This window comes from Accipiter gentilis, chromosome 31 (assembly GCF_929443795.1).
Source record: "Accipiter gentilis chromosome 31, bAccGen1.1, whole genome shotgun sequence".
NCBI classification, from domain to species: Eukaryota; Metazoa; Chordata; class Aves; order Accipitriformes; family Accipitridae; genus Astur; species Astur gentilis.
Window position 1 is genome coordinate 633,711 of NC_064910.1, and position 22,779 is coordinate 656,489.

General features: G+C 40.0%; 1 protein-coding gene across 5 annotated transcripts in view; it reads left to right on the plus strand.

The window, feature by feature from the left end:
• The window catches only part of MYO16 (myosin XVI), a 385,302-nt gene extending 381,469 nt beyond the window's left edge, over positions 1 to 3,833 (plus strand). For all 5 annotated transcript variants that reach the window (XM_049834474.1, XM_049834472.1, XM_049834470.1 and 2 more), the window contains one exon: positions 3,062 to 3,833. In XM_049834474.1, coding sequence (XP_049690431.1) covers positions 3,062 to 3,295 — 234 coding nt within the window. In that variant the 3' untranslated portion in view covers positions 3,296 to 3,833. The remainder of the gene's footprint in view (positions 1 to 3,061) is intronic.
• Positions 3,834 to 22,779: the final 18,946 nt, after the last annotated feature.

The following is a 22,779-nucleotide window of genomic DNA, read 5'->3' on the forward strand; positions in this document are numbered from 1 at the left end:
CTATACACTGGAAAATGAGCTCTGTAGTGAAACTGCTGACCCAACATTAATTTACAGCTTGCATAAGCAGGGTCGGTATAATAAAGCTTCTTCAGTGCCTCTAAGCTATAAATAGGATGCATTTGTCAATTGCCTTGCCCAGGCAAAATGTAGTCGCTTTTCATCCTGCACCTGTGTGCCTTTATGTTTCTTAGAATAGCAGTGGCACTGTCTCTATTGAAATACCTTGTCCATCTTTCAAAACTGAAAATTCCTGCGTACTTTATATTAGAGTCACGCCGTCAAACTTTTGTCACTTGAGCACATCCAATAACGCAGAGTTTCAAAATACCTGTTTTCTTATAAGCATCTTTATCTACCAGTGTTCAGGCACGTCTTTGATTATTTATCTCTGAAACTCTTTCATATGAAACTCTTGGAATGAGTCTAACACAGCTTGCTTTGTATATATTCCAGCACCTTTTTGAAAAGAAGCGTAACTAATACAGGTTCATGAAATGCCTAAAATTTAGATGCAAATAAGGTGTCTAAATTGGGAAGACTGGACCCAGTTTTCTAAACTGGGTTATGCCCATAATTTAAACCTGCAAAAATCTGTGGAATTTGGCCACAGGGAGCCCCACTGCTTCCCAAACTATACATCTGTTCTATAGGATAAAACTACCTGACCTGTCTTTCTTGATAAAATTGTTTCCAATTACAAACTTCTCATTTGCCTTCTAATGTTTCCTAGCCACACTGGGAAAAAAAAAAAAAAAGAAAGGTAAAAAAAAGGTAACGTGTTTAGGTACACAAGAAATCTCTGGTATCTCTCTAACAATATGTGTGGAACATTTCATTTTCCTTTGAGTCGCTGAGATCCCCTGTTGCATTTTGTGTAAACATAAAAGCAAAGAGGTTTTTGATTTCATAGTAGTACGCAATTGGGATGGCACCGAAATATACTCTAATGAAGTCTTTCAAACACTTTCCATTTTTCTTCTTTTTTCTTAAAAATACAGAATTTACAACTGTACTTGAAATTATAATACCTTTTATTGAGACATTTTAGAGGCTAATGCATTTCTTTGTGAAGTATCAACCAACCAGAAATGAAGCAGATTCGCCATCGATCTTCAGGCGTTGCCACGTAAGGGCTCATTCCTTCTCTGACAGCACGTGTGAAAGGTCTGACTTGCACAGGACACATTTGAAGCAGCAGCGTAAAGCCTGTGTAAGCCTCTGTACCCAGGTACCTGGTACTCCGTGAAGGAACAGCAGGAGCCACAGGCATTAGCAAAGTCTTCTACCCCAGGAGCCTCATTGCCCATCAGTGACAAAAAAGCCCTTCGTGTCACTCAACCCTCCTTGCAACTGGAACCCACCGCATGCGTAGTGTCTTGTGAGCATGCAAGGGCACTGCACATCAGTTCCTTTGTCATGGTAACCAATGTGCAGCCATCTCTCATTATGACAAGGAGCATAAATGCAGCCTAGACAAGAATAGCCATGCTTCTCCGTGAGCCCATTGTGTGAGGTGAAGTATGGGCATTTTAGTCATGTCATAGGTGCCTCTGATAGGTGGCCCTGCGGGGTCCTTAAGAAGGAAGGTATCAGGGTCAGGGCCATGGGCCCTTAGCTGTCACGGTGGGTTTGGTTCATATTCCCTGACAGGCCCCTTCTGCTACAGAACACCCCCAAGTGAACAGCTCTCCGTACCCGCACTGCGTGCTGCTGTACTGCGTAGGTGCTAAGTAGGTCTTAAAGGACCGTGAGATGGACTTCATAGCTTTGTGGACTCGTGCTGTCATGAGGGCTTCAAACTGCCTTGAACAAAATAAATAATCATTGGAACAGAATAGTTAAATGGGAGGGAACAGTTTCTCCTAGGTGGATCATGAATCTAGTAGAGAACGGTTTGGCTACTTCAAGATGAATTTATAAATAGTTTCAGGCCAACTGAAACTACATTTTCTGTTGTTAATGTATTCTCTGGAGGAAGACAAGGGCCAGCCCCTGGTTCTAAGCATAACACCTATGTGTGATATGCAGAATTACTAATTCTAAGCAGCAAAACAGATTATAGTTTCTTGGTTATGGCTATTAGGGTATTTACATTTAGGGGCAAAACCTTACTACTCCTACAGCTGCTATTTTCTCTGTATAAATGAGTATTTTGTGAGCATAACACTATTATATGACAACAGTTCAAGTTGTTAGAAATATGAACTACTCATCACTGCAGGCAGTCTGGTTTGTGTGTTTCAGAGGATTGTGTTCATGTACCCTTTGCTGACATAGGGGAGTTTTTTCCATTTGTTTCATCTTTGGCACCTGCTTCATAAAACTTCAGCTCCATGACTTTCAGACATAAGATTGAAATAAGGCAATTCTAAATCACTAATTTTCTTTATTTTCAGTGTAAAGAATGATAAACAGGGAGTGGGGGCAGCGAGTTAAGCACAAAGTTTTAAAACCTTTTGGAGGACAAAGTTGCTTCAAATTATTAACAGCTGTTTGATCTGTTTTCTTTCAGCTGTAGTACAAATGAGAGCAGCTTTCCCTCAGCAAAAGTGTAGAACTTGAGTGTTTACCCACATACACCTATTTATTTCTTTAATTGTAAATACTAGAACGGGAGTACTCACAGCCACTCAACGTCTAACGTGACTAAGCCAGGGCAAACTAGCATTCTGAGGATTTCTGTTCATCATCCTACTAGAATGTGTGGATAAGCGTATAATGCTCCACGGTGCCCTTTGCAAATAATGGATGCAGAACAGAAGGTGGTTCCCTCCTCGCACAAGGCTTAGCGGCATAAAACACCTCTCATGAGTTCAAGGGAAGTTTATTTTGCTGAAAGTCACTATTGTTGGTACATCATTATACACGTCACTGAGCTCTTTACAAAGGAGATGAGAAACCGGGACCTGAGGCTGCCGTGCCCACAAGTTTATGTCCATGACAAAAGAGGCAGAGGAACCCATGTGAAGTATCATTCAGCATGGATGTTGCAGTTTTACACTGCCAGGAGAATTAACTTTTTCCACCTTTTTTATTATTATTTTCTTCTCACTAACAGGTTATTCATCAGCTTAGACTTTCAGAGAATGAGAGTGTGGCTCTGCAAGAGCTTCTAGATTGGAGGAGAAAGCTGTGTGAAGAGAAAGAAGACTGGCAGCAAATATTGCACAGCACTGAGCAAAGAATCACAGCCCCACCTCCACCCCCCTGTAAAAAGCCAACCCTGTTGAAGAAGGTAGAAGATACCTCCTGCAACAGACTCTCTTCAGGCATATGGGATACCACCATGTGATTCAGATTTGTGTGTTTGCAAACTGTTAGGAATGAAACCATCTAATGACTTCAGTCTGCACAATCGGCAAGTTTTCTTCCCTTCACAAAGTGTGCAGGGTTTTTTTATAAGCACTCATTCAGGAGCACAGGATGGAGGAGCTATTTAGATCTGTCGTGTGTACATGTACATTGTGTTTGTTCTTTTCATATATATATACACATATACATATATGTGTGCATCTGTGAGTCTATATATGTATGCGTGTGTATATAGAGAGAGACAAACTGCACTATAAGTACTTAGTTTAAAAGTAGGAGACAGTCACTTAGAGTTCTCCCATGGACAATAAGAAACTACATTAAGCAAATGATGATGGGAAGAAGTGACTGACAGGCATTTTAGAGACATCAGGAAAGTCTGTGCACACTGTACAGCTGTTTTATATAGTACAAAAATACAATGTTTCTTGTTCTCTAATGAATGGTTTTATTATATTACATGTATACATATATATATTTCTTTGTAGATGTCTGTGTTCTATTGGCGTTGCAAACCTGAAGATTATTTACATGTTTATTACTGGTGTTTTATAACTTAATGCAATTGGTGCTGTCGTTCTTTCTTCAAAATACAGGTAATAAATTCAATCCTCGCATTTTTCTTTCATAGTTTATCTTTAACAACATACCAAACAGTTTCAACACTATGTTGTTTTTTCAGAACTGGCAATATCCTTTCTAAAATCCAATCCTGAAATTCTTGCAAAGCTCCTATATGCAGGTGTGATTTGATGCTGTTCAGTCATGGATTAGAGAGCATGACTTCTTTTTGGTGGACCTGTGTTTCTGAATCTGTGAACTGTGAATTCTGCAGTTACATATCAAATCTTATTTCATTCTGGGTTATGTAAAATAATGAGGCACTCATTTAGCATATAAGTATGGTTTGAAATTTGTACCTGATTATGCGTAAGGTCAGGTGTCAGTGGAAAGATACATAATGGTAATGAGGTATGAAAATAGGGCTATGATTTACTGTTACAAGCCAGAAGGCTTTACGGAGATGGGTATATCAAAGGATTATGTCCTTACGGTGGTACAGTGATGCATTTATACCTCAAATTTCATGTAATGAAATGATTTCAGAAATTGGAGCATTCTAGTTGGCAAACCTGAGTTCTGAACAGTAATGTTAATTTATGAAAAACATGCTGCTGGAAACTTGTTAGCTACTGCTCAGCAGCCTTTGAAATATTGCTTTGCCACTAAAAGGTATAATTTATATATATACACATGTATTTTGTCAGGGGCCACTTATTTTAAGTTCTTGGAGCCTGTAGAGCTAGTGTGAAACACTTTCCTTGGCTGTTTGCCCCATTTCTATTGGGAACCAGGAAAAAGTGCTTGTAATTTTGCAAGTGGATGTAAAACTAATATTTTCAAATGTAAGCTAGGTTTAAAAAAGTGAGATCACTCTTGGTTGGAAGTTGTTGGGAAAGGAAAAAAACCTGCTTAGAGCTGCAGGGTTTTCCATCATGTTTGACAGAAGCTTCAAGCAGGCTGAATGGCAGAGCTATCACATGCTTGTTTGTTTGTTTTTACAGGGAAGCAGCAAAACTCAAATTATTCCCACGAGTATCATCAAGCTGTAGGCAGAATTAAGCACCTTCTCTTGCTGGAGATAAAAGTAGAACTTTTCAGTGGACAAGGAAGGGGAGACACCAGGTTAGCTTGGAATTTTACCTTGTTACCACTGTTAGCTTCACAGAAGTCCTCTTTGTAAGATTACCCATTTTGTTTCATGGAGAAGCAGGGACTCGAGACTCTGAGTCTTAGCTTCAGCTGATGTGAATGGCCATGGGTCATTACATTATCCAGGAGGGGCAGCTAACCACTGTGAGGTTATGCAGAAAACAACTCTCACCCACTAAATTATGTCAGAATAGGCTTTGCCTGGACGAATCGAGGTTTCTGTCTTTTCGCTCAGGTAACCAGGCACACGCAGAGATCCTTGTGTGAGAGCAAAATGAAATGGCTCCAGGACTGGACGCAAGAGAGCTAATGAACCTGACCTTGCAACTACATTCCTTCTAGGATGCAAGTTGTTATCCTGCATGGCACAGCATCACTATACATAGCCATAAGAACATCTACCCAGCTAGCCTGGCAATCCTGAACACCTCCCTGCACTGACATGCAGACATGCCCTCGGGCTTACCGCTTCTCAGACAGGCCTGGCACGTCGCCCTCACATAAACTCTGTGGTATTGCTAACTCTAATGCCCACTAGCCTGCTTGGGGACTGGTAACAATCAATCCACAGCAGCCTGGAGGTTTAGGGCAAGCTGTAAAAACTGACTGAGGAGCCAGTTTAGATCATGCCAAGATCCCTGCTGCAGCAATGAGCTTGCTACTGGTCACTGAGCTAGCTGCTTGTAAGGTGAGCTTGTGCATCTCCAGATGACACTGTTGTCATTGCTGCACTGGTGATGTGGGATTACGCAGAGGGGAGAGAATACATTTGTCAAATGGAGGTTAAAATGGGAAATAGTATAAATGCACATTATAATATTTTCTGTCCTTACTAAAAGTTGTGTTATAGACGTGATCAGCCTCAGCTGCAGGAGCTAAATGGAGTCTAAGGAACCTTTTTGCTACTCTTTCAAAGTCTGTATTGTGTCCTGTTATGGCAGTATGAACCAAGTGTGGAAAAGAGGTATGTAGATTTTCTAGCAGTTGCATCAATACAGTTACACAGGAGAAGCCAGTACAAACCTGATTCAGGCAATCTGATTCTCCAGACAATGAGCAAAGCAGACTATTTCCCCCTGTGCAGAAGGCCTTTGTTCTAATTTTTTGCAAACTTGGCTAAGACATGTATTTTCTGGGGCTCTTCCTTAAAGCGTGTTACCACAGTGCAATACAACAAATTAAATAGCAGAAGGTATGAGACTCTTTTTTCAATTTTGTTATTAATTCCAGGTTATATAATGGCTAACTTTTTACTTGGGAAGATTTTTCAGGATATTCCATTAAAATACAGTACTATAGGAATAAAGTATTTGTGTTAAAACATGTTTTAAATATTTCTCTAATGGCAGTAAGACACTCCGGAGTGTGACTTATGATGTCATAATTCACACCTAGTGTGTTCATTGGTCCCTTGGCCTTTGGCCTCGTGCCTAACAATGCAGTTGGTAGGGAATTATTATACCATAATTCACACCCTACTGTGTCTTACTGCTTAAATAACCATACCCCCAGAGGTGTCTTAAAACTACCATTAAAGTTTATATTGTGTATCAAAATGTGTTTACAGGGCTGGGAAAATATACTATTGACATTTTGAAATGTTGAGAAGTAGTTTTAGCAAAACTGTACAGTGCTTGTAAATTAATCTCCCCAGTGGAGTATGCACCAGCCAATTACAGTATTTCTTGAGTATATGAAGTTCTCTCTTGCACGTTAAAAAATAGCTCAGACAAAAAAAAAGCCTTATGAATTTAATATTCTAAAGGGAAAGATTAAACTCTATGAGCGTGCTAATGCTCTTAATATCCAATGAACAATCTAAAATATATTTATATTTGCAATAAAGCAATTTCAGGAAGCTGGGGTTATCATCAGATAATCACTCCTCCACATTGTGCCTTATTGCTTAATTTTTAATATGTGAAACAAACAAAACTCCTAACAAATCAGCCTGTCCTTCAGTATAAGGTAAGAAGAATCAGATATGTTTAACACTTTAAAAAGTCATTGGTCTTAAAGCCAAGGGAATTCTGAAACCATATTAAACCACAATAAAAGAAAAACAACAGCTGTTGGCATGAGAAATTTTTAAAGCTTGTAAACCTTACTTGTTACTCCTGAAATAGCACTTGGTGTTTCTTAGTTGATGTAGTTACATTCCTATAGCAGATTATAAGCAAAACTTCGCTTTTATAAACTGATTTAGACATTCAGAGAAATACATGCACCAATATTTTACAAAAGATCTGTGTACAGCATGAAGTGATAAGTCTTTTAAAAATTGGTATTGTTTACAAAACAATAGTATGATTGTTGAATAAGTGAATTACATTTGCCTTTTTGCCAGTGATCCTTTTTTATTCCTTCTAAGAGGTTGACTTACTTTCATTAATAACTTCATTATACTACAGATCTTTTGTGTGTGGGACAAAGAATTTCATTAACTTGCTAAGAAAGCGTAATAGATTGTAGCATAGTTCTAAAGTGATAGTAATAGCCATATTCATTGTAGTTTTTAATTCTGCTCTATAGTATTGACATCCCTAGTAATCCTGTTATTCTTATCTCTATAAAGCCTGCTAATAACTGAAATGCTCTTGAGGAACCTAAAATAAGTTTTGCCAATCGCTTGTTAAATAATAAATGTAATTAAACTCTGTACAAGTCAGTTTTCCAGAATGGTATTAAACATTTCATGGCTTTGTGTTCTAAACATACAGTTTTTAAAAAGAAAACACCACCTGAGCATAACTATTTGACAGTAGCTGAACAAAACAGAAGGGTGTATAAGGAAATGCTTTTCTTCCAGTTCTGCTGTTCTCTGTATACTCAGGATTTTCATTTTGAGAAGAAATAAATAAATCCCAGTGCTGGCTTATACTGTGGCTGTGAGAATTAGATCATTATCAAAGACTGTCTGTCTTCCCACCTGTGGTTTGGCCCTTTCCCTGACCACATGAATGTATGCTGGATCTGGCTGAATCATGGATTTTTGCTGTGAAGTGTCTTAAGCAAAAATTTTGTCAAGTCATGATTTGACTTTCTGAGGATTTTTGATTTGTTACAGTAAACTAAAAATGCCATCTTGAGTTAGCTAGAAGTATTTACTTCAACCTTAATACCTTGTTTTGATTCTCATTTATGTGAATAAAATCCCCTCTTAGCCCTTTCTTATTTCCTTTCCTGTCAACTGAGGTTAAATTTCAAACAGACTTTGTGATGAAAAAAAAAAGTGGTAAAATGAAATTACAGCATAACCTTTAGGTTTAATTTTTGAAATGAAACATTTTCCTTTAAAAATACTGAAATAGAATATTTTGGTATTTTCAACATGTTTTTCACCTTTTCCAGCTGAAATTGTTTGTTGAATGCAGTCTGAATTTACACATAATTTCAACTCTTGACACACTTTTTCATAAATCCACTCTTCTCTGAAAACACCATGCTAATGAATATTTGTTTTGAGGTGCAGGAGAACTACTGAGGTCCTTAGAAGCATCAACAGTGAAAATTTGACAACCACAGGTACATTGCCATCATAGCAATGTTCATGTGACAGCTGTTAGCTAATGCTTGTGCCCTCACTGTTTTTATTTGGGCTCTAACCCCTTCTCAGTCGACATGGGTATGTAGTCACCTGTCTCCTGATATTCATTAGACTGCAGAGAGGAAAGTGCTACATTCCCAAAGAAAGGAGAGAGAGGTGCTTCAGGCTCTTTCTAGTTACTGCCTTATATAAATTATTTAAATATTTCTGAAAATGGGAATTGGAATGCAACATTCTCACTGTCCAGATGTGAACAAACCGCTAGGTTTGTGGCAATGAAATAGCCACAGCTATTAAATGAACAGTTATGCAGGTATAGCTCTTCAGTCTCACAACATAGCAGGAAAATATTCCAAAAACTAGGGGAGCTGATTTTACGTCCTTTCAGGAAGACAACTGCATGTGGGTTGTTTGTATTAAAACCCTCCCTAGCTGGTTTTAGTGCAGACCCTCCCTAATAGAGCGGTCTGAGCCTCACAGATCAGATAGGCAAGGGGTTGTCTACTGTTCAAGTGTGACAGGACTAAGATAGAACAGCCTGTGGATGGCTAAGTTTGGGTAAGTGCTTTGGGAATCTTCAGACATTATGTCCTTCCTCATGGTTCCAAGCAGCAGCCTGAAGCTAGATTTTGTCTAAATCCTTGTTTTATGAATCTAGTCCCAATCAGTTCTGCGGTTAAGAGTATCTTGAATAGAAATTACTCTTCTAATAATCTTTATTTATAATATTTTAGTAACCTTATTACTAAAAATATTTATTCGAGTCTAGCATTTACTGATACAGTTAGGTCTGTAATACGAATTTAGCATTTAAAAAAGAAAAAAAATAATTTAGAAAGGACAATATGAAAGTAAGTGCATTTGAAACACATCTCCTGGGTCCATGCTGAGATCTGGGCTCCGTAAGCCTTAGAGTTACCAGAAGTAACATGCTAAATGTCATATCATCAAAGATGAAGACAGCAACCCAAAAGTAGCTCTCCAAGTTTAAATACTTCTGCCTTGATTTTCTGTCCTATGTAATCCCCAAGTCCTCATCAGGCATGAGCAGTTTCCAAGGTCAGACATCATGCAGCTTGAAAAGCATGCATCTTTTGTCTCCTGGGGGAGACAACAATACTGAGACCTCAGCTTCTCTGAGGTGGGAAAGAGATTCTGTTTAGTTGATCAAAGGCACAGTGATGGATGCCTTATATCAGATATCTCATGTAGATGTGCTTACTTTTCTATGCCAGTTATCATTCCCTTAAGCATTCTGCAGCAGGCTTACTTGTTCAACAGAGACATTGGTTTGTAGCTTGGGAACATGGGTCTAGTTTAGGTCTGTGATTTTACAAAGATCTTCAGTTAAGTTCAGGATTTGACCCCAGCTGATTTTTAAGGCCCACAGATGATTTACTTCTATCTGTATATGTACAAAAGTCCTGCCTGAACATCCAAATAAGCTCTGCCAAGACAAAAAAAAACAAAACAAAACAAAACAAAACAATGAATCATGGCAAATCTATAGATCTAGTCTTTTATTTAATCCCTGTATAGGAATAAAAGGCCAGATCCTGGTGAGGATTTGGATCTTGTAAGGAAGTTAGCACAAGACCTGCATTTTAGGTGCCTTGTCCCTGGATAGGCATATATGAATCAGCTGGGTTTCCATACTGCCTGTTCTGGGCTTCCATTTCTGACTCCATCTGACTTGTTTCTCAGGGTGGAAGAAGCACTGTAGTTCAGGGAGAAAAGGCAAGGATCTCAGCAGCCTGGAACCCATGTGATTTATAACGGGCATATCTCTGCACACAGGAGGAGCTGGAGGGAACGGGGACTCCATCTTCCCGGGAAGTTTGAGAATTTCTGAGCCAGCACAGTAAGTTTTCCCAAAGTTCCCAAACCTCCATGCTCCTTACCTGCTAAAGCCCTGGGACGCTGTGTTTAAGAGAAGTGGTGCCTGACCTTTAAGAATGGGAGTATGGGCATGTATGAAGGTCAGTGTTCTTGAAAATACTCCCAGGTAAAAGTAAAGGCCTAGGCAAGGACAAAATAATCCTTGAGGTGAACAAACAGCTGCCCAGGATTGCGCCGACAGTTAGCAATTGTTATACAGAACTTGTGAAGTACGTGGAAGATTATAAAGGATAAAGATGAAAATCACTGGGGGTGGGGTAGGGGGGAGAAACCAGACTTCTTGTAAGCTAGTCAGCTTTATTTTATTTGTTTTGTTCTGTTTTGTTTTGTTTTATGCCGTTCTAGTACTAGGAGAAAACAGGTAGCAAGTACCTGGAAGATGAGAAGATTAACATCCAGCTCATACCGGTTCCCAGAAATGGTATGTATCATTCCACCACATTTTCTTCTTCAGTAAGGTAATTGAACTCGCAGAGAGCATCAGAAGCCTTATTAATGTTAAAGGAGAACTTGGCAACTGGGTTGGGGATTTTTTTGCATCCTGTCACATCCTTTAAACAAGCTGAGCAAGTAAGCGCTGTCATAGAGAAGTTTAGGTTGGAAAGGACATCTAGAGCTCAGTTTCTCTGTGGCTGCACTTCTGTTAGCAGAGGCCAGTATAGGGCTGGCTTTCTTTGCCACAGAGGCATGCCGTTGAAACATATTCAACTTCTTACCCCCATGGACTCTCATGTCCTTCCAGCAAAGCTGCTTCCTATCCAGTCAGTCCCCAGCCTGTACTGTTGCATAGGGGTTTTCCACTGAGGATGTAAAATTTGTTTCTGAACAATGTTAAGTCTCTGCCAGCCCATTCGTTCAGACTGCCACCATCCACTGAACATCAGCCCCGTCCTCCAGAGCTTCACTGAAGTATTGGCTCCTCTTCATCCCAGCACATGCGCAGAATTTGCTATTATCCACAGATTTAATGATTTTTCAGCTTATTAATGAAGACAATATTTTCCCCAGTATTAACCCTGGAAGAATGCTACTATTTGACTGACAATTGGAGTTTGTGCTATCATCGCACGCTTTGAGCCCAATTGTCCAGCCAATTTTCTACCCAGGGTGAAATCCACCTGCCTGAATCATATTTCATCAGTTTGGCTATAGGGTGCTGTGGTAGACGGCAACCTTGGTTCACAATGTAGATAAATAGAAGGTTGAAAATAAATTCTTAGAAAGAAATCACTGGCAAATTGGCAGGAAAGTGAGATTCCACATAGGATCTCTTCTTAGGAGGCATCTCACGCCCACTTCTTTTCCAAATATTTGTTATCTGAGAATATATATATAAAAGAAACATATATAAAAGTAAGGATGGCACCAAACTCAAATGAGCTTGTAAGAATGCTGGAGCAGAATTCGAAGTGATGATACAAAAACTGCCAAAGGTTCTCCCGCAGCATGGGAAAATAAGAGATGCTCAGGTGTCCCTCAGTGGAGAAGAGCATGCCCACAGTCTCAGAGACAACAGGGCTTCAAGCCTCACAGCTCTCCAGAGAGACAGGGAAAAGACCAGGTTTGGAAGACCATGTTTAGGAACTGAGTAGACTGTGGAGTCTGTAATGTGCTGAGTTGGTGAGCTGTGGTGCACAGCACTCGACGTGAAAACAATTGTATTGTCATAATTGTGGTATCAAATGGAGATATACTTTGTGAATGCGTGTATGTGGACATGTCTCTTGCTGTCTGCATTTGTAAATTTAACACATGCTCCTTAGTAGGTATGACTACAAATAAATACCTTGTAGGAACACTGGAATTCTCAATTCAACCTTGACAAAGAATCTGCAGATGCTATTCCATTATAAGTCTTCATGGTGTTAAAAATGTCCTCCTTTCCCTGTACAACCCATGCATGATAGCTCTGAAACCTTTCCGTGTCCCCTTTCCCCCTCTGCTTTTCATACAAGGAAATAAAAAGTGGGTGGCTGTTCTGTGAGGAGATAAAGCAAGATTTAGCTCCGTTTGGGTACAATTGGAGAACATATCAATGGTACCACTGGTCAAGGAAGTAGCTTCACAAGACCATGACAGCTGAAAATGAGGACACAAGTGATTTTTGTCTCTCCCTTCCAGTGTTGCTTTGCTTAGAGGAACAAGACTTTGTTTTAATACATTTAAGTTACAAACGGTGACATACTTAATTACGTTACGACAATGAAAAGATCTTGAAACAGCCAAGAGCCAGGAGTCATCTTTTTACTCCAGGTACTGCTATTACAAGATCTGTTTTGCTTTGTTGCAGCCTTGACATGAAGATGCCACCTTTAAAATATGATAAGGTAAACCATCTCTTAATCATTCAACTTTCAATGTCTGTGAGATTGCTAGCTAAGGGTGAGCTGTGATAGCTCTCTAGCCCGTGGTGAAGCTGTGCACTCATTTCTCCACAGGATTTCAAACTGCCAACAAGTTGCAGCAAAAGTGCTCACTTAGTTTAAGCATTGAATGTTGTCCCATATATAGAAGACAAAAGACATGCTGTTGCTTTCATAAATGTTCTTCTGCATTATAAATGGTTACTTAATAGATATGAAAATGTCTCTCACCTTTATTGAGATTAGTTGGTCTTGAAGAGGCTACTTCACTATCAGAAACAAGTGGGAACCACCATAGAAAATCATTCCCACAGCTTGTCAGGGTCAAGTGAGTGACTAGCTCTGAGAACTCATTATGGCCTCTAATAAAAGCACAGCTCTTGGCTTCTAATCACAGAACCTAGCTGAGCACAATTCCTAATTTAAACACGTGTAAACACATAGAGGGATATAAAACCCACAAGTTATGGCCCAAGAGCACTTGCAACTGGAAGGGCTCACTCAGACACGTGGAAGTTTCTGATTTCAATCTCATCATTGACCTCCGTAGTAGTGAACTTTATGGAAAGTGTGCCCTGAAGACTTCTGTAGACAAGATGGTTGTGGTTTTGGAAATTTTGCTTTTTCCCCTGATTACAAAGTAAGAGTCAGTAAAATAATCCAGTTTAAGACATCAGCGATTAAAATGTAGTGAAGTGCAAATGTGAAGTGGTGAGCAATCAGGTTCAGCACAGATAAAGATGCAGTGGATGAGTGGTTTTGCTGCAGGTTGTGCAAGATGGGGCTGAAAATGACTGCTGAAGGATAATTTGTTTTGAGAGCTAACAGGAACATTCTTATTCGATAGATCTGTTTATTCCATGTATTTAGCTTTACCTGTTCTTTTTTTAATGACAAAAAGCAGTTTAGCTACTTCTTGTACTGAACAGTCAACACATAAATAGCTGTGTATTAATTTTTCCAGTTGTGCTTCATCATTTCACTTCAGCTCAGTTGAATCATTGAGGCTTTTTGCAATGGGAATGAATGCAGTTACTGATCAACAATTTATTCTTAAAAAATTTAGGTCTGCATGTGTTCAGGCTTAGTTGTCTCTTTGCTTGTGGAAAACACTCCTTTCATTTATCAATAATCTGATGCAAGACAATTTGTTTCCCTCATTTGACTCTGATCTCCTGGCCAGGTAGAAGTACTTCTACTGTGCTGTTCCTAGTGTACAATAAGGCATCTACTAGCAACATTTTTGAGTCGTCTGTTGAACACGCATGGTGCTCCAGATTGTTTTTCAGTGTAACAGACATAATTTCTGTAGCAATATTAGTAACATCAGTAAATTCACAGGTCTATGAACGTTAATGTAACAAGCTGTTAGTACACATTATGGTCCTAAGCACAGTGGTTAGAATGAAATCTCTTTCCCAGACATGCAGACCACTGTGCACTCACGCTCACCATTTTAAGAGGAAGCGGAGTTTTAGCCCTGTCATCTTGTAACTATTAAACCATATCTTCACCTTTAGTTTACTTAAGATCGCTCAAAAGAAGCTCCATTAGTGCCTTAAGAGACCTGTATACTATGAAATAAGGATAGAAGAACACCAACCACAAATTCCTAATGGTTTATTAGATGCAAACAAATAGGCAAGCAAACAAATAAAAGCAACTTGGAACATTTCTGCTTTCATATTCTTATCACTTTTCATTCAAATGGCATTTTTTGCCTTTTAGTATAAAATGGAGTCAAAGACACATTCCTACTTCATTATTTGTGACAAAAAAGCATCATACAAGAGAGAACTATTTTCCATCTCTCATGTGGATATGGTCATTATTTACTGGAGGCTGTTTTGTAACACAATGACCATCTGTCAGTAAGCACTGAAACACTCAATCATGCTGGCTGTTATTGTTAAAATGCCACAATCAGTGACTGCTGTGAGGGATTAATAGATTTTTTTGCACTAAGAACAATTACATATTTAGAAGGCCAAATGAGCTTTCATTGGAGTTGGTATAAATCCAGACCTACTCCACTGGAATCCAGGTATCATCTCTAGATTTATAGCAGGGTAACAGATATCAGACTTTGACCTAGACCTTTAACAGGAAGATGTCAGGGAAGCAGCTCCTTTTGAATTGGTTATTTTTTGAAATATCTTTGACTGAAAAAAATACATTTACATTAAATTGCATAATGAAGAGAACTGAGACCGTGTTTTCTTCCCACATTGAAGGGATAGCTCAGAATTATGTTCTGCTATTCTGCAGAAAGGTACATATAACTGTGGTTAAAGAGGTTCAGTTTGCAGTTGTGTTCATTAAGCTTTTCTTCTGAACATTGCGTCACGTTTCTTTGTGCACACTTGGTCAGGAGCATAGATGCTGAATTGAATGACCAGTCGCACTAGCAGACCTCAGGATTACAGCTGGGTGTAATTCTGCACAAACCTGTATAATTAAACCCTTCAGGGAAAGTCTGGAATGAGATTTGTTCAAATGCAGCCATGTGATTACAAGTGCATCATTAACATTTTTTTATATATATATAAAGGGAAGTGGTGCCCTCAGGGTGGCAGAGTGAGTGAGAAATATGGCCTATACATTGAAGGTCATATGTTATACAGAGGTGGGAAAACATTTCTTAATCAAAAAATCCCCTCTCCGTATCGTTTATTATGGCCATAGGCTATAATTACTTAGCCTATTAAAATGCTTAACTCAGTTAATGATTTAGTTAGTAAGTATTAGACATTTCAACTGACGGAGGAACTGAAAGGCAAAAGGAGGGAGCGATGGGGGACTCTAGTCTTGAAAGAAGCTGGGTATCTCCAAGAAGTCTTTGGAAACCCTCAAATCCTTTTGGTTTCATGGGCCACTGAGGAGCTTGCAGATGCTCAGCATTTCACACAGAAGGCTCTGACATGTGGTGGAGCTGGTCCATATGGTTGCTACCTCAGAAGCCTCATTCCCGTGTTAAATCCCATCTCCGTCATTTCCTACTCTGGCGCCTTGCTGCCAAATGGCACGTGGCACCCAGACTTTCAAAAATAGGTGAGCTGCATGCAAGAACTCTTAACGCTCCCCACTGTTTCACAGGCCCCTATCACCCCATCACACACGTGAGACAGTAGGCAAGGCATGAGTGTAGCAAGGACAAGGAATGGGAATATTCCAGCATGCAGCCTGGCAGGAGGGGAGCAGCTCTGCATGTTCCTTCTGTCCTTCCCTGCATGCCCAGAAAGGAGTGGGAGGAGGAGAAGGGAAGCAAATCAGGATGTTTCTGTCATGTGGCCTGACAAAACCATGGTCATTGGAATGGCACCTGCCTGTACTCACAAGACAGGAAAAAGAAATGTAGCTAGATGAACAATCAGAAGCATTTGCTTTGAAACCCCTTACTTCCAGGTCTACACAACTTCTCTGTGCCCAGAAACAAAGATCTTTTGAAAGCAACTGCACCTGCCCACGCCTCTGCACTTGCCTTGGGAAGGCACAATAGCCACAGTCCCAAAGGGCCACCAAGTGTCATTTAGCAGCTGCACACAACTTACCTGTCCCTAGAATGCTAACCCTTTACTTCGATTGCATGCAAGTCTCATCAAAGACTAGCACTGTGTGGGCTAAGTAGGCCTGGAGAGATCCCTTAACAAGTTTGCAGGATGAATGTATCCTTTGCCTGCCGCAAAGTAGCGAGCTTCCCATGGACTGATGATAATTTATGCAAACCTGTGTATTGCTCACAGTTGTTTGTTAGCCATTTGTCTAAACAAATTGCGTCCTGTGGCAGTCAAGCTCCAGGTCAGTCATTTTTTGCTACATGTGGCTGGTCTCCTAAGTCACAAGGGATTGCTTCAGTTTCCCACTCAGATGACATAAGCTTTATAAACAGACACACACTTGATTAGATTGCTAGGCTTTGGCTCATAGGCTGGGAGAAAGCTAGGAGCCTGGTAAGCAGGGCAATCCCACAGCCCCGCAGAAGACAAGGGCGGTTTTATTGGCCAGTTGCCCTCAGGTGCCATGCTCTTTCATCTCAAACATGGTAATAATTCAGGCAGTCGTAAGCAGCAGATTTCCAAGGGGTCATGATTCTGAGTATTGAAAAGGATTGTTCAAAAGATTTGTTAACACACAGCAAAATGATTTATGGAAATAATACTCAGTAAATAAGCCCCAGAGAGGTTCCAAATCAATTATGCTGTATCTGTTCATTTGCATGAATATTGCCTTCAACTTCTTGGGTGACTGCTAAAATAACCTATGAGACAGTGTATTTACTGTGCTCTTGTTGCAAGATACTGAATCTGAAAACAGTGGGTCTGATGAGCTGTCTTAGGTTAAGATGTGACACTGTATGACATTTCGCTTTTGTGATATGACGAGGTAATACGACATGACATGAGTGTATGCCATGAACCAGAGGTCAGATTCAAACAGATACACCTGCTTTCAGCCTGGCCAGTTACTGTCAATTTGTAAAAAAGGCTTCCAGACCAGCACACATTTCTGACAAGAATTGATGGTCATAAAGTAGCTGTATTAATCCATTGGCAGCAAAGCTTTCTACCTGCCTATCCATAACACCTTTCTACCTAATGGAAATTGATCAGAAAACATTTCTCCTCAGAAGCTTACTTATTTGAATGTTTAATTTTGGGCAGCTGCCTGGGCCAGATTCAGAGATCCCATGTCTATACTGAAGGACAGAATACCCCTCCCTCAACATCCGCTACTGGCTTGTGCAGGAAGAATGAATATATTGTCTCTACTCATATGGCCTGAGGGATCATTTATTCTATGCTGCATGTCCTTGATGATACCCTACTTCACCCAGTCGTGACCCCCCCATTCATTTAGGGGACTTGTTGAAACTTGCTGTCACTGTCGTCTTGCTTGTATGCCTGAATATTCTTTGGCTGAAGACCATAGCCTGGGGAGGAAAGGCAGATGGTATGTGCCTAGGTTCAGTTTCAGGGATGCAGAAGCTGGCAGGCACTTTCACATCCCACAACATCAGCAGAGCCAAAGGGACTTACCAAAACGGGGACTTGCACAGAACACATAGACACCCAAGTCCAAAGCTGTGATCCTGCTCAGCTGCTCCAATTTTGCTAAATTCCATTTCAATATTTCAGTTTAAAGTTTTCCAAATACATTGAGTAACACCTCAGTTCATGCACAGTCCTGCTCAAGTCTTACCAGATGGGAACAAGTCAGTCTCTATTCTGCAGCACTGGTGGGGCATTATAAAACACCACTGGACCTTGGCATACGTGTCCTGTGTGAGCACAGAGATGTTTCAAATGGAAAGGTTAAGGCTTTTCACAATGTTGTAACGTATGAGGTTGGAGGTCAGCAAGCCAAATCATCCTTTCATGTACTGAGTAGGATCTACTGTCTGCAGATCATCGCTGACAGGTGAGGTGACCTGCTGTTACACACTGCTGGTATGTTACACACTGCTACAACTTCAGTTTCCTTTCCCATTGTTCCACCCTTCTAACAAGTTAGGATGTGTTCCTGGTGCCCAAAATAATTGTTTTGTATTGAAAATGAAGATTATTCCCTCCTGCCTCCCCCTGTGACTACACAGGTTCGTTGCTTATTTTCCACTTAGAATGCATTTTGTATAGCATGCTATCATGCTGAAATCTTACTTGAGTGAGAGGATGAAAAAAAAGAATGAAACCAGAGAGAAAAGCTATTTCAGTAGTGTGTCTTGCAAGAAGTGCTCATGGACTTGCATGTTTCATCACAGTGTCCAAAACTACCGAGTGTATGAACTGTAGTATTTTGAAGCCAGATCTCTCAATGTATTACTGTTGAAATCAACAGATGCCTTTGTAGATCTGGATGTCGGGCTGTGATTCCTCTTACTTGACTTTAACTGCCTAACAGTGAGATAAGCACTTCAAGATTTTTACATTGGCTGAGAGGCAAGCACATTTAAAAAGCAATTGATTTCACCTCCTTAGATACCTGCCTTAGACATCCAGTGTTTTCTGTTCAGAACAGAATCAGATTGGATAAGAAGCTTAAACCATACACTGAACTTTTAGATGTTAGATGTGAGGAGAGATTAACCCCAGCCCAAGAAAGTGAATAAAAATATTTTGTGAATAGATGCTTCACAGTTATTGGGAAACAAAAAAGCAGCAGTCCCAGAGCTCTGTCTTTCAAAAATCACAGAGATTTGTACCACTGCACATTCTAAATTTACCCATTTCTCTCTCAGTTTTTACTTCTATACTGAAATCATGCTCACTTTGACTAGAAAGTCAATGAAACTTCAAAACTAGTAACATAATAAGTTAAAGGTAGAACAGATGTTTTCATTATGCCAATGGATTGTTTTTCTCTCATTAGTTTTTTTTTAATTATCTTGCTTACAAAATTTAGAGCCACAAATCCTAAAAGATCTGAACACTACCTGATTCTCTACTTTTTACACACTTGTCTGATCCAGGCTTGCATATGGACTTTCTTCTTGATGTAAAATGTGTTACAGCAGTCAGAACAACTTGATCACCTGGAAATGTTAGGTAGCAAGGTAGGAGTTAGGTGAATAAATAAAAATGCCTTTGCATACCTGGTGTTAGCTTCCAGCCTTTGGAATTTTAACTGCGATACTGGATAGGCCCATAGGTGTGGGTCTGAATTTATCCTCCATTCTGTTGAGAAGAAACATATTTTTCATTTTCTATGCCTCCTTAGTCCTGCTTTGATCGATATATTGCCAAATCTGAAACAGGCTTGAAACTGACATTTTTTTTTATTCACTGCTACTAATTATTCTTTCAGTTCTTTGATTGTGCTTTTGATACTTTTAGTTCTCAAAACTGAAACTGGTTCAAGTGGCTTCTTGTTCTTATTTTTATTTTATTCTGACATGAATGACAAATATGGTGTATGGCACATCCTCAGAGGAGAAAGTAGAATATCAAGGAAACAGATTCTGAGAATGATTTAAATAAGGACACCATTCTCAGGATCAAATACTAGAGAGAGGAGTCAAAATTTGTTTTCGTCTCTATAATCAATGCAAACTTAATTGGATTCAGTACATGCTTTTTTTTTCTATTGATTTTTCTGTTATTGTTCCTGTTTGACTGCTGGTTTTCTAGCACGTCCCAGGCTTTTTGGATATTATTTTCTCGATGGGTTTTTTTTGGCTTCTTCCCATTTAACGGCCTCTGAATCCTTTTTACTAAAAAAGTAATCAATCACAGACAACACATTTTATCTGATTTTTTAAACACATCTAATTCTGTGGAGCACCAGAATGCTCACTGGGTATGCATTATCCCCTTTCCCTTAAAAGGACCCTCTAGGGTCAAAAAGGGCTATGTGGTGAATTTGTATGCGTGAGTTGTAGACCTGAAGGTCACTTCAGCCATCAATGCCATCACAGAAGAGCCTTTAATGAACACTCAGTTTATATGAAAAAAGAAACACCTTCTAAGCTGAGGTGTCTCCTGACTAAACAGTATCTTTAACTACCCAGGACCAGAGTCTCCAGGAAACCTGAGCAATGTGCAGGTACGAGATGACATGCTCGCTCTTCCTGTGGATGAACATCTGAGCCATGGTCTTCTGTACAGATTGTGCGTGCTCTGAAATCTCTTAGGAGCTATATCGAGTGCTAAGACAGATAGTGTACTGGTGCTCTCCTGCTGTCCTGACCACTTGCTGCCCACCTGCCAGCTGCCTTGTATGGATTTGCTTGCTGCCTTGTTCGGTGGTTTAGAATTTACATTCCAGGCACAGGGAGGGCTGGGAAAAAGAGGAGGAAACATAGCAAGGATACCCTCTCCTGTTGTTATGCAAACCCTGATTCCTCTGATACCCCAGTGACAGCTTCTGGCTACCGGGGTCTGCACATTATTAGAATATTTTACATAAGCCTAAATGACAGATAAGCACTCCAGGAAAGTGAGTTAGTCCATCCTATTTCCTTATCAATTCTCTAGATTAACACTTGCTGCAGCTGCTGTTCCACAAGTAACTTCCTGATGAGCTCACTGTGCAAGGCTGAGACATTGTGTCTTTATTTGCTGGAAGGTACCATGGCAAAATATTTATCACAAAGCAATTAGATACTAGAATAAAAGCGTATCTGGAGTTCATAATTAAAAAAAAAACAAAAACAAACAAACCACAGAAAAACTCTGAAACAAACAAACTGAAAATCCATACATGCGATTAAGTGGGTTTACAGTCCTGTATGCATGCTTCCTTATTTTCACTGTTGTGTTCAGACAATATGTACAGTGGAAAAAGGCAAAAAAAGGCAATGAGCCTTATTCCACTATGCCATGCACAAAACTAAACCTTGTAGCAGCATTTCACAAATCTTCTTGATGCCTGGATACTTAGTTTATGGGGAAATAAAGTTCCTTTCATATCTACCAAGAAAGTATGGCCTTTTGAAGTTCATCTTCTCAATGGGCACCTTTGTCAGCATGTTTTGGAAAGCTTCAGAGCCCAGAAGGTCCCTCCTACCCTTCCCCATACAGCACTGGCGAGGGCCTGCACATCAGCTCTGTAGCCCCTGGCACTCTGAGACAGACCTAATAAGGTGTCAAACCTGCCTATCGGTTGCTTTTTTCAAACCTGCCCTGTGGTACCAGGCATCTGAATCACTTCAGCAGCAATGCAAAACTCACCTTTTGGTCTCTGACCTGCCTCTGCAAAGAAATCTGAAGCAGGATCCCGAACAGAGGCTTTATCGGAGAGTTCAGATCCAATTGCATAGCTGGGTCCAACTCCCATTCAAGCAGAAAAATAATGTGTTTCTAGTGGAACAAACTTACAGGGAACACAGAAGCACTGTTTTATCAAATAAATCGTAAGTAGGGCTCTCAGGGTGATTTCACACTGAGAGCAAATGAAAGAATAATGAAAAAGTCAATTGCTTTTAGAAAGCAGAAGCTCAACATTTGTAGTACTTCCTGCTATGCACAAAAAAAATTAGTATCTTCTCTTTCTAAGTCAAAACTTAAAGGTATTTTAGACCCAGTAAGACTAACTGGCAATTGGTGCTAGGCCCTTAAATTTGGAATGATGAGGAAAGGTCAGAAGGTAAAAAGGACAGGAGGTGAGCCACTGTGCACAAATAAGCATCTGCAGTCCCTACACAGCCACTGTAGACAGGCAAGAACCTCTGAAGATCTGTAAAGGAAATTTCACCCACATTATATGCTTACCTCTTTACATTGGCTAACCCAGCAAGAAAGGCTGTGCAGTTTTGTGTACATGTAGAGATCACTTTAAAAAAAAAAAAAAAAGGGAAATAAACAGTTTTCAAACACTTAAGCCCACCCCTTATCTTAGAAAGCCCCCAGACACTGAAGTGTCTGTAGCCAGGATCATTACTATCAGGTAATTCAAATTTCCTGATTTATGAACCCTTATTACTCGCACTGAATAAATAGTGTTCACTCCTCTGGAGCAAACCATCTCACTTTCTCTGAAACAAACCACAGCTGCTGCTCAGGGTCAGGCTGTGCAAAGCACGACCTCCAGTAAGCAATGTGAACGCAACTGCATCAGGTTTGGTACCTCAGGCTTTCTGCTAGGTGGGCTATACAATTTTAATCTATCGATAATAAAATTCCTCCATGGGGAACAGCTCCTGTCAGGTGGTGTGGGAAGCCTTGTCTTGTACCGTCTGTCCTATGGGGAGCAGTCCACACAGTCTTTGGCAACAGGAGCTGCTGGTTGTTCCCTTTCTACGTCAGAGAGAAATGAAACGCTACTAAACTTGGCATCCTTCCCCTCCCCGGCCACCCCATTGGTAAATTATGTTGAGATAGCATCTGCCCTTTAAAGAGTTACTGTGTTGTAACTAACAGATAACATGGTACAGAAAAACAAAAGGTACTATGTAGATTATTGAATCCATGTCCCCTGAAATGCAACATTATTTAACAGGCATCGTTG